The sequence below is a fragment of the Botryllus schlosseri genome, chromosome 1 (assembly GCF_051294905.1).
Source record: "Botryllus schlosseri isolate E-star chromosome 1, Bs_hap1, whole genome shotgun sequence".
In the NCBI taxonomy this organism is placed as follows: Eukaryota; Metazoa; Chordata; class Ascidiacea; order Stolidobranchia; family Styelidae; genus Botryllus; species Botryllus schlosseri.
In genome coordinates, this window is record NC_137236.1 from 11,308,186 (window position 1) to 11,320,602 (window position 12,417).

The following is a 12,417-nucleotide window of genomic DNA, read 5'->3' on the forward strand; positions in this document are numbered from 1 at the left end:
GGCGATGTCTTACATAAAACCTGGAAGTGGATCGAGGTACAAGTCGGCAGACACACAAAATAATTAGGAATATCGACATGGTGTAAATGAACATTGTAGTCGACAAGCACCGTGAATACCACAAACAAACGCCGAAGAAGAAATCGTGAATTTCGTCGAATAACTCCGCAGCGTTGGGTGACACTTGGGTAGACGACACATCGCGGCAAAACATTTTAACTTCCATCCCATTCCGATTGGACGAAAACGAGTAAAATGCACCAATTTGTACGGCTATGAATCCCAGGGCGGTAGTATACTTTTTTTTAAAATAACTACCTCAATAATGCTGAGTATAAGGCCTTACATTACAACAGTATTGATGTTGCGGATAGCGTAGACCTACGCACGCTGCTCACCATCATCGACCGCATTATTGCGTCATTGTTACCTAAACAAGTTATAAACTTTCCATCGCTGATGTCGGACAAATCCTGTCGTGAATTCAAACGAATTTGTGTAACATAAACCTCGTTACATTTTGATCATGAAGCCATGTTGTTAGTAGCGACTTCTACTTGTCCTGCCTCTTGGCTATAGTACCCAACACAGCACATTTGGATACGAACGAGAATTTTTTTTAATTATTTTCTTGCAAGAAATTCAACAATAATGACGCACATACTAAAATATCGCTCTGATGTCGTCACGAGCCTAGGTAACCTACAAAACTTCAGTCGACCACGGTCGCACTCGAGCCTGCACGTTCGCTCATTGTTGCACCAAATCGGACTGGATTCCTGCATGCCCCACTAACGGCTGGCAAAGTCTTGGAAGAACGGATTTATTTCCAATTCTCAGAGATACATAGTAACAAACTGTCGAATTTCGCGCATCAATAAAAATAATAACTGATAACTGATAATACCGAATTCGGGTTCATTAATTATTGCGAGAACGGGAACGTGCCCTGCGGCCATTATGGGCTTAAAACAATTCAATTTAGACTTTAGAGGATGAGAACGTGTATTGCTCGTCTAATCGCGAGAGGGCAAGATGCTTGGCATTTTAAATAGGAAACTCCGCGACCCAACTGTTGGGAAGCACTGTTCTGTGTCAACGCGCACGTGGATCCGAACCTATGACGTCATGTGACGTCCCATTCCTAATTCCGACCCTATGTTTCCGTAAAGTAATATATTAATTTACGCGGTACATACGGACGACTCCGTCGACATTATGTCACAATGCGGAAGTATACATGCTGACTTTTTAAACGTCACCAAACATATCAACTGGCACAATAGAATACCAATATCTTCTGTCACTTTGCCTACGAATTGCAGAGGGCTCGCAACGGAATACAAACTTGCGCCTTACGTTCTAGGCCAGAATGGACAACGTATTCTTGAGTGGTCAGAAAACACTTTTACTTTGTTGAACATTGTAATCAGTGGCGCTAAACAACGCCATAAAAGCCAGTTTCACCTTCTCAGTAATTCCAATGCTTACATGTCACCAAACACATCGCACCGACTGAGAACTCCTATGAGCTTCTGAAATTGCTATTCAATATTCCGCAGCCATTAAAAGTTCTCGTACATGGCATTATCCTCGACAAACCCACCAGGGGATTGAACACTGTTATCGACAACACTGTAGGTCGTATCTGTCGCTGTTGGATTCCAATTGATTGTTCCAGATTCCTTTCCTGAGCAAGTCACAGTGTTTTCATCTAAACGAGGAACGCCGGATCCTTGTTTTCGAGATCCATTCCTGTCGTATATCTCGTTTTCTTTTATCTCTTCGTCAGCATGTCTTCTGCTCTCTTTATTGTGACGATTCCTTAACAAAAATGTAACGCTTAATTTTCAAAAATATGCTGTGAAGAGTTGTGGTACAAATGACAATTCTATAGTGGGCGAACATGTTAACTGGCGGAAGGTGATAATTTCATGATTATCCAGCAGATGGAATGTAAAAGCGACACAATTAGGCTTTCGCCATCCACCTCAATGTCTATACACGTCCGATATACTTGCTAGCTGCTATCATTGATCAACGATCATGGATAACATGTATACCTATTTTGACGTGTTACTGAGCTATATGAATACTGAAAAGCGACGCTGCGTTAGAGGATGCATATTTCTTCTGCGATGGCGCAAATCCTATGATACTACGCCCCTAGTGGTGATCGGTAATAAGGTCGTCATTATTTGTCATTTGAATAATCTTCCGTTGATTACATCGATATTGCCTTATCTTTACTGTGTGATTTTATTTCCAACAGCCGGTCATATTGTATGTGGCTTAAATCGACGTTTGTTACTTTGATTTCAATAAAGCGATAGTCCGTTACGATAACGCAATAGTCAGTATACGAGTCCACGTAGTCGACTCTGTTTTTCATCAGTATGACCTCAGTATGACTTACTGTAGTGCCACTCAATCGGGTTCCCAATTTTAATTCTTATGGGTACCGTACGGAAATGAGGGAAATATGGTTGTGGCCGTCATAAAGCAAATAGTAAAGAGGTATATCTTACTACAACTCTTTAAATTACTGTTGGAAGTGGGAAAAGCATATTGGCAGGAGCAATTTCCCTAAAAACATCACCGTATTCCACCTGCAGCTAAATAATTTCACGACGCCATCCAAACTCTCTGTAGCATTGGAAAGATCACTAAAATGAAGGTATCACTGGCTACGAGGCAGTGATATTTAGATTTGGCTGCCAAAAGTCATTACATTTTTTAGTCATCACCATCAGATTCCGGGCTAATCCGTGGTCAAACGTAGGTCGTGGGTTGATGACGTATTTAGTCACCACCTTTCAGATCTTGCATTCCGGATACTGTTAATGCTAGGGTGCTGCGAACTATTACCAGAGGTGGTCAGTAACGAAGTACTTCTACTTTTTGAAGTACTTGAAGTAGATTTTGCCTACTCACACTACTTTTTAAGTAGTTATGATTTTAGACTACTTCTACTTCTACTTGACAGTTTTCAGTTTCGTAGGCAAATATAAGCGTAGAATGCCTACTTACTTACTTACTTGTGAACCACCACTCCTACTTCTACTTGAGTAGATATTCCGGCGTTACTTCTACTTCTACTTGAGTAGCGACGGTGACTACTTTGACCACCTCTGACTATTACCCTTTCCGGGAGTGACGCGAGGTCAGTAATGTTAATAACCACTGACTATATAGTTAATTTATTCACCCAAACCTCACATGCCCTGAGCTTGAGGGGCTTAGTAGAGGGACACTCAAGACACACACCCGACTCATACGTCAGACATCCCTGATTCGAAGTTAATACACATTATAATAATGTTCAAATGGATTGATATTTTAATTCGTTGATGATGTCCGGCTCATTTACCGCACCAGTATTATGTATTTGATGCGTAATGTGGTAACTTTTTATTTTGGTGACTGAGCGATAATTTCGGGTTCGCCAAATGTTTGCAGATTAGCGTAATCATTTTCCCCGTTAGTAAATGGTAGGAACTGGTGCTATAGTTACATTTATTTGTACAATTGTGACGCATTTTGCGTTATCAAATACTGTGTTTCAGTAGCTTATATCCGAGTCATACCAAAGGATTTAATCATTTCAATAGCAGTGGAATGCACGCTTCGGCCCAATTATGCGGGCACATGATATTCAGCATGAATATTTGAATGTAATATCACACGAAAACTAGTGATTCATGAGATGCATGTATTCATTGTGGATAATTAATTGAGGGATGTTCCAAAACATGGCCATTACATACGGACACGAACAGCTACTTATTTCATTATTGATATATGCTCTGTCTGTTCCATCACTTACGAAGTTGGCTGTACTTTTGTAGACCACAGGGCCGACGAAAAAATATGTTCATTCAGTCGGAAAAAGAATCTTACGTCAAAAACCAGTGTAAGTTCGTAGCTGATTGTTCTGGAGAGAAGCATCACATCACCAAAATGCGTACGGTACGTCACATAGGTCACCGAAATCGCACAAAATTGTTCAGTTTCACAAAATTCCGATGTCTTTCAAAGCCCATTTCAATACTGGAATAGTTCGAAGGAATATGCAAATGAACGAATGAGATTGTGGCTCGACTTTATTGAAGAAGGGAGGTTTGTAATTACCGTAACCATAGAAATTGGGATGTCGATATATTCTTGTCGCATTATGACATCTTTCTCGCATACCGCAGGTGGTACAGATATCGCCGGGTGCGGGCTACGGTTAGTGTGTGGACTGCGAATCAACGATTGGTGGATTGCGTAATTGATTCAATCTCGTTTTTAATGTATTTTTAGGTGTTGAATAGAATTCCCTCAGCGATATTCCTTTGCGATAGCTATACATATTTTACCAGTTAAATATAAGTGAGATTTGAGCGGCGATATCTCTTCATGGTCAAAGTCTGTGAGTAAAGTCATTTGTCCTAACAGATATAATCGTATGAAGGTTGGTTAGCATAGCGTCATAGGGGCCTACTAATGGCGAGGTATGTTTCTTTGCGGAGCATGATAATCCGCTATTTTTATTATCATAATACGATACGCAGTCGAAACTTACCTTGTAAAACATATTATGAAGACCGCTAATAAAATCAGCGCTAGCAGACTTGACATAGCCGCAATGATTACAATGTATTTGTCATCAAGCTGCGGGTCCGTACCTTTTACTGGAATGAACAAGGGTTCAATTACCGTCAAGTACATTTTTAATTTACAAGGTACAGTAAATGATATATAGTTGTTTAAGAGAGAGAGAGAGAGAGGGAGGAGATAGAGAGAAAGAGAGAGAGAGAGAGAGAGAGAAAGAGAGAGAGAGAGAGAGAGAGAAAGAGAGAGAGAGAAAGAGAGAGATAGAGAGAGAGAGAGAGAGAGAGAGAGAGAAATAGAGAGAGAGAGAGAGAGGGATGATGTTCATTTTTGCCTGCGCCATCGCAATACGGTCATCCAGTCTGCACCTCGTTTCTTTTCTCCTCCATGCTATCCGTGGATACTGAACGCCTAGCAGGATAGCTGCTCATACCAGTTTTCGAGTGTTTAATCTGACCCGGCCGGGGTACGAACCCATGCCCTACCGATTAAATATCCGGACACATCATCATATTAGGCTAGCTCGCTATAATGCTAGCATTTCAGGTGTTATTTCGAGGATCGTGACAATATCGTAGGGTAGGGCAAGGGGAGCATGCGATTTTAATTTCCCGAATGACGTCACAATAGTGTATTCCGGCGTGAAAATGTGACTTCGTTGTGGTCGCAGACAGTTTATTTGGGGTATAGACATTAGGCATGGTTAACAATGCTTACGTATTTCTAATTATTCACTATTGCCCGCTGCCATGGAGTGGTGCGCTGTTAATAGCAACAAGGCTTGATACCCCATGGTATTTCACTGTGAGCGATATCGAGTGATATCTTTCGAATGACTCCGGCCGTACTCTAATTAATAGCAATTTTATGCAGGCAGAGACGCAGACAGAAAGGCAGAAACTAATGTGTGTTTTAAATGACAATACGACGTCATACTTTCGTGAAGCAGAACGTTGTAGGCCAGCGGCTCGGACCATCTCTACTATATAGGCATGTTCATTGCTCCCAGTAACGAACATTTTTCTAGTGACATTGTGACGAGATATCATGGTGAGAATTATGGTCTTATGTGGACCTGGTCAATCGTGTAATATTAAGCTCTATTTACCAATAGTAGTACTCCCAATAATGTGCGTATAAACTGTAGATTCCCATTCACTAGTCGTGTTTATTATGCCTTGTGCTGTCGTAGGAGTTGCTGTCGTAGTCGTAGTGGTAGGTAGTGCAGTAGTAGTAGTAGTAGTTGTTGTAGTAGTAGGAGGAGGAGGATCGTTGTTACCTGCCATAAATAAGGTAAGTGTAATGTCGTCAAAAATGTTTGCGAGGATAGTATATTGTTTACATGGATTTCCGCATCCGTCAATATTGGAACGGGGAGAAATTTATTCACAATCCTTTCAAACTGAACTCTCTCGTCCTCGCTTGTATTAAATCGAGTCACTGCTATTTTATAACGAGTGTTAGTAACTGAAATAAAATACATTGGTACCTATAGATGTCGAGGACATGGAATGCACTGCACATGTATTAGTTCATTTTATGTGATTGCATATAAAGTTAGACGCGGGTTCGACTATCTATATGAGTAAACATGAAGATATAGCGGTGTCAAATAAACCTAAGATACCCGACGATATAATTCGAGGTACCAAGAACTTCATTCCAATGACACGATATCAAAAAGCATATGCACCGATTTTGAATCAGTGATTCGTGTTGCTCATCCCTGCATGAATTCAATGACGTGTGGTCAGGATAACCAAAGGAACGTTATGGAGACCTTCAATGATTATATTGACAATGCCGATTTGTATTTTCTATCGATGTTTTTGAATAACTAAATGTTCAATGTTATTACACCCGAAATTGCGGAATTTGCATGTACAAGTTCAAAAATATACAAAGACCGCGTGGAGACACAGATTAATCTGCCTCACTGGTTGTTGGCTAAGTATGTGACTATCGCAGCGCAGGCGACACAAGACAGGGCTAAGGAATTCGTGAACCGATGGTTTAGAATGAATCGTTAGCTGCCAATTTCAACATGCAATGCAGAGCAAGTATTTTCAATCACTAGCTACCTTCAGTTGTGGATACGCATAGTAGCTTTCATATAGTCTGCGTTTGATGAATGCTAATGCGATAAGAAACAGGCCACCAAGTGAATCAACTACGATTAATGGTTCATAAACTGACTTTAATTGGGTCAGTGTCTCGCCACTCATGAACTTCGCCGCATGTCACTTCGTGACACATTCCATTTTGCGATTGTTCATCGTTTCTTTGGCCACATGCATTCAATGAAATACGATGCACAAGAATGCGACACAAACCACAGAGACCTGCCTAACGATGGCATATTTTCGTATGAATACAATATGGCGATGCGACATAATTAACGGTAGATTGACGGTAAATCTCCTAATCCCTGGGTAAGCATTGACAGAAATGGTCTGATAAAATGGAAAAGTTGTTCTAGGTAAATACAATATAGCAGGGGTGGGCAAACTACGGCCCGCGGGCCGCATGCGGCCCGTAACACCGTTCTGTGCGGCCCGCGAGAGTCTAAATTTTTTTTAAATATTGATAAAATGCGTACTAAAAATCTAATCAATGCAGTGACTTGATTAACTTTTCTTAGTATATTTCACCATGATAATTCTAAGACAGTGGTTCTGAAAGGGGGCGCGAAGCTGAGCTCAACAGAAAAATTCTTTAGAGCCTCGCGCGATTTACATCCAATTCATAAGAGTTATTGCTCTGTATTTAGTCTGAATTACATGTTGAAAAACCTCTCATCCACAGTCGTAACCTTCCATGCCAACAAACTACCCGTTAGGTTTGCATAGCATCCTGGTTGCGTTTTGTGATATGACAATAAGGGGGTGCGAAATCTTTCACCATCACAAGGGGGGGGGGGAGTGTCTTAAAAAGTTTGAGAACCACTGATCTGAGTTAAATACTTAATATCACAGCGGGATAGCTGCAATAACATTGACATAATTTGGATCACCAGTGGGATTTCAGATTGGCCACTACATTTTTAATTATTTCAGTGATGTGCTTATAAAAAACGATTCGAGCGTGTCTTAGGTAGATTCTTTGTCTGTATGTATAGAATGGGGGTATATATATTTTATCTAAACATAGTATAAGCTGACATGGTCATGATGCTGTCATCATTGTGTGTCCCGGAACTGAACCAAAAGTGGAATTAGTAAATCTATGAACAGATCGCTTCTCACAGATTTAAATTTCAATCCTGTTCTAAGAATCGGGCAAATTGGATATTGAGGACCGCCAGCCTATGAAATCTCGCCACTATATATGTTTCTGACGCATGCACGATATCGTCAAGCAATGTTTGGCTTGACACATATCTCCATGTTCTCACTATATAATCAAATATCAATATTGCGTTTTGGTTTATAATCCCAATTTTATTTAGTGCGGCCCGAGAATGGATTCGGATGTTGAATGCAGCCCGCGAGCTCAAAAGTTTGCCCACCCCTGCATTATAGTCATTGAAGCGAGTTCCGTCAGCAAAATCCGTATCTGAAAGCAGAGTCAAAACAAAGACGATATAGGTGCGAAAATTATAATACCATAAATATTTGTTGCATGGTCAGTCCCGGAATTGCTCATCACATCACACATCACATCTTATGCTGTGCTCCAAATACAGAGCCGCTTATTAAACGATATAACACCATAATTTCTACGAATTGAATCGCAATATCGTCGGAGCAATATCCCTTCTGTGCCCCATTGATAGCAGGTGGTTTCAAAAAATAAACACATTTTGAGTCATACCTCAAACATTCCGGATGTATACAATTTTACAATTTGCTGAATATGAAGATTAAGACGGATTGCTCGGATGTATCATTACATAGGCTTACCATACGTCCTCTTCTAAGAGGATTTGTCCTCATTTTTGACTTTTTTGAAACTGTCCTCGGAGGACGCCCTTTTGTCCTCTTTTTTGAGATTTTGTCCTCTTTTTTGAAAATTTTGGTCAGATTTAGATCAAATTGCGAGCGATATGCGGCAAATTAGCTGAGAAGTGACGCTCCGGCGGGTATTTCGGAGGGAAAAGCGGTGATTTTAGCTCTGAGCGAAAAGAAGACCTTTTTTTTAGTCATCCACTTGGCAATGTGGAGTGATAAACGTTATTTTGAGCTGTGAGCGAAAGTGACAATCTTTTTTTTTTAGTCAACCGATCACGGAGTGGGAAAAATTTACCGGTTTTTGAGAATTCTTCTCCAGTTTTGCATGTCTGAAATTTCTGAAAAAGTGTCATCTTTTTACATTTCCAAAATATGGTATGCCTATCATTACAGCACAGCGGCACAAAATACCAATACTTACCGGAACTGCTGCGGAACATTTTTGCTGAAGGTGTTAACGCGATCAGGCAACTAAATCTTTACAATTCTTTTTCTAGACTGCCATCGAACATTTAGTTGGTGACAAGTTGCGTATTGTATATCATTCGTATATCGTTCTGGTGAATAAAAAAACATCGTTTCAGTTAAAAAGCCACCAGTTACATCGGAATTTCCGATATATTATGGTAATAGACTGACATACATTATGAAAATAGATTTTTCGGTTAATGTTCTTATATACTATATGCGACTATTTTCATCAGACTCCTTCCGCTATTCGGAAAATGAGCAAATCTCTTCATATACTGTTCAATAACATTGCCAGTCAACGCATCCTGCGTATTGCGTATATCCTTTGTAAGTCACTGGTTCCCAAACTTATTCGTCTCGTTGACACCTTCGCCCGATATTTGAGTCGAACTTCCTAATATGGAGCAACTCCGGGACTATAAAGCAACTGTTGACTAAAAAATAGGGGGCACCGCTTGAGGCAAAAAACAGGAGCGAATACGCTGTCTCGAGAAATTACAACAAATTGAGATGGTTCAGTACATTACCCATCTACACACCCACTAGAATATAATCGTATAAACCAGGGGTTCTCAACCTGGGGGGCGCGAGAAATTGACGAAGTCAGTATAGGGGGGGGGGCGCGAGAAATTGACAAAGTCAGTATAAATTGTACGTGTCTAAACATGTGTTTAACATCCATTATGAGAAGACGATTAATGAAGATGAAATTTATTCCATATTCAAGAAAGCTTGCTACTCTAGCAACCACGCTCAACGGAGTATCGTCTGATTTCAACTTCATTTGAGCAAATTTTTGAAATTCTTTATAGATATAGAGAGCAATTCCCACGTGTAAGTCATTCATTGCTTCATAGCTTTGACAGTAGCCTAAAGCTTGTCGCGCTGGGCAGCTGTTGTTAGTAGCTTGCGAACTGCACTGCAAGACAGACTTAGATGCAACATAGGTTGCCCTGTTTCGCCCTCAATTAGGCTATAAATCAACACAATTTAATTAATTTCCAAAACTGATCAAATTTAGCCTGGCAGGACAGAACGACGCCTTGCTCTCTGTACTCACTACCAGCATAAGGATTAGTCTCAGGGTGACCTACCTTGAAATTAATTAATGGATGTCTTGTTCAATGTTTTATTGTTATTTTCAAACAAGTTTGGAGAAATTTGTCAGCAATGTAAAAGACTCAACAACTGGAATGCAGATTCAAAATTGGTGTAAGATATACCTTATGTATACTATTAGATCAGGGGTGGGCAGCCTCCGGTCGTAGAAGGGAATTTGAGCGGCCGTCGACGCCTAATTCAATTAGTATGTGTGGGCGGCCGTAGACATGGGAATTGCAATTACGAATTCACTTCCGCATTTTCGAGAGATTTTAATTATCGAATGTGACGATATTTTAATTAATCTTGAAATTTTCTTCGCCCTCCGCGCAATTCAACAAGAACTCATTTTTCGATTTTAATGCAGCGCCCTTCTTAATCTGAGCCGCTCCGCGCGACAATATGCACCTCCCGGCAACTATTCATAACATTGGCACTCGCTACTTCGGTGCGCACAATAGGCCATTGTGAAAAGTAGAATAGTCCGGAGTTCACCGGGAATGGATATGGACAGTTTACCATAGGAATTTTGCGTCCAGATCGCTCATTGTGGCTATGCCCTGGAATGCGGCCTTACGCTACATAAGCAATCGAAATGCGGCCATGATTATCAAAAACGTTGCCCACCTCTGTATCAGATAATGTGCTCTTTTTGACATGACGGTAAATGCAAGGGGGGTCAGGGGGGCGCGATTTTTTTGACCATGTCCAAGGGGGGCGCGTGTCAAAAAAAGGTTGAGAACCACTGGTATAAACTATATACTTTCGATTCAAATAATATAAGAGGGTTGGTAGTGAGTCGTCTAAGAAACAGAGACGCATTGCTGTTAGAACAATCTACTGCACATTAACGCAATCTGTGATCATCTCGTTCGTGGTCAATTTACATGTGATGTGATCAATGAAACGTACGATCCGCGTATGAATGGTTTCTCTCACAACTCACACCTGCGAGTCGTTAACAATCCAACCATAAAAAGGATACAGTGATTTAATCGGCACCGTTTTTTTGATGATTTCAAAAGCGCCGAGTCAAATCAAGTCAAGTCATAGCTCGTGTCATCCCCAAACTGTTTGACATACTGCTGCCTGAATATTACACGTATGAATAGGAGATGGCACATCACTTTCCGGTGTGGCGACATTGCGCTAAACACGGCATATCAAATCACTAGGTTTGCTTGCGACGATTTTAAGTTGATTCGTTCAAGGCAGGTTTTTCATAATGGGAAAGAGGTGAACACTTTTACTGTTAGGTCCAAGTTGTGATGGATTCGGCATGACTTTTTACCGCTGAGGATCGATTTGCATGATCGGTGTCATGAACTGCATAACATCGTCACACTTTTAGGTTAGCACACCTGAGCTATATTTCTAAACTTCAGATAGATTTGTATGATAACGGAAGATTTCTAATCGCATTTAAAGACACTTCTAGCTAGAAATCGACCTTAAGTAATACTTATTAAAAGGAATAATCACGATTCAGCGTAAAAATTGCAAAATTCCCTCAAATGGAAAATTCCACCCCGTTGAGAACAACTTCCATAAGCAAAGAACAATGTCATACATGAAATTAGTCTATGATCGTCTACGACAGCTCGTCTAAGCTTCACTTCTGAACGGCCAGTCACCTGCTCTTGCAGGAAAGAATAATGTCAGCTTTTAGGTAGTCAACTTTCACGTAGCCTACGCCATTTTTACTGAGTCACTACCGAAAATGCTAGGAGTTGGAACATTCTATTGGCGTAGTGTAGCACTTCCGATTAAAACTGACATCAACTATTACTAAGTGACGCTGATCCATGTAAAATTCTCTTTACCTCGTAGTAGTTCGCTCGATGACGAAATTGCATTGGACAAGGAAGTAACCAATCATAAATGAGTGAATGGCATCACTTATATGCATACACGACGTCATATATCATATTCCATGTAAAAGAGTGCAATTTCTTTGTATAAATGCATAGATAACACATATCAAATACATTTCTGACATTGCGATATATGTTTTACTTTACGATACAATATGTATTCGATATGATACAATACGGATTGTTAATGAGATTACATCTCTTCAGAAATGCCTCGTTTATGGCAGTAGTGCTACTAGAGATGTACAGGATCTAGAATCTAGATTTTGTACTCCAACCGGACAGTAATAGCAAGTTTTTCTAAAGTCTGATCGGATCCGGATTAACATTTCTTTCCGACTGCCAGATCCGAATAAGGACGGTAATAAATATATCTAGTATGAAAGTGACTTTGTGTTCAATCGATCACTTAATTAAAACTACTG

The 12,417-nt window shown here is 40.3% G+C and overlaps 1 protein-coding gene across 1 annotated transcript; it reads right to left on the reverse strand.

Annotated features, from left to right (window-relative positions):
- Window positions 1–656: 656 nt before the first annotated feature.
- LOC145441085 (uncharacterized) lies at window positions 657–9,421 on the reverse strand. Its single transcript, XM_080318876.1, has 4 exons — window positions 8,968–9,421; window positions 5,705–5,875; window positions 4,568–4,676; window positions 657–1,824 (listed from the first exon to the last, which is right to left on the reverse strand). The coding sequence occupies exons 1-4, from the start codon at window positions 8,984–8,986 to the stop codon at window positions 1,566–1,568; spliced, it is 558 nt and encodes a 185-aa protein (XP_080175002.1). The 5' UTR covers window positions 8,987–9,421; the 3' UTR covers window positions 657–1,565.
- Between the last annotated feature and the right edge of the window lie 2,996 nt (window positions 9,422–12,417).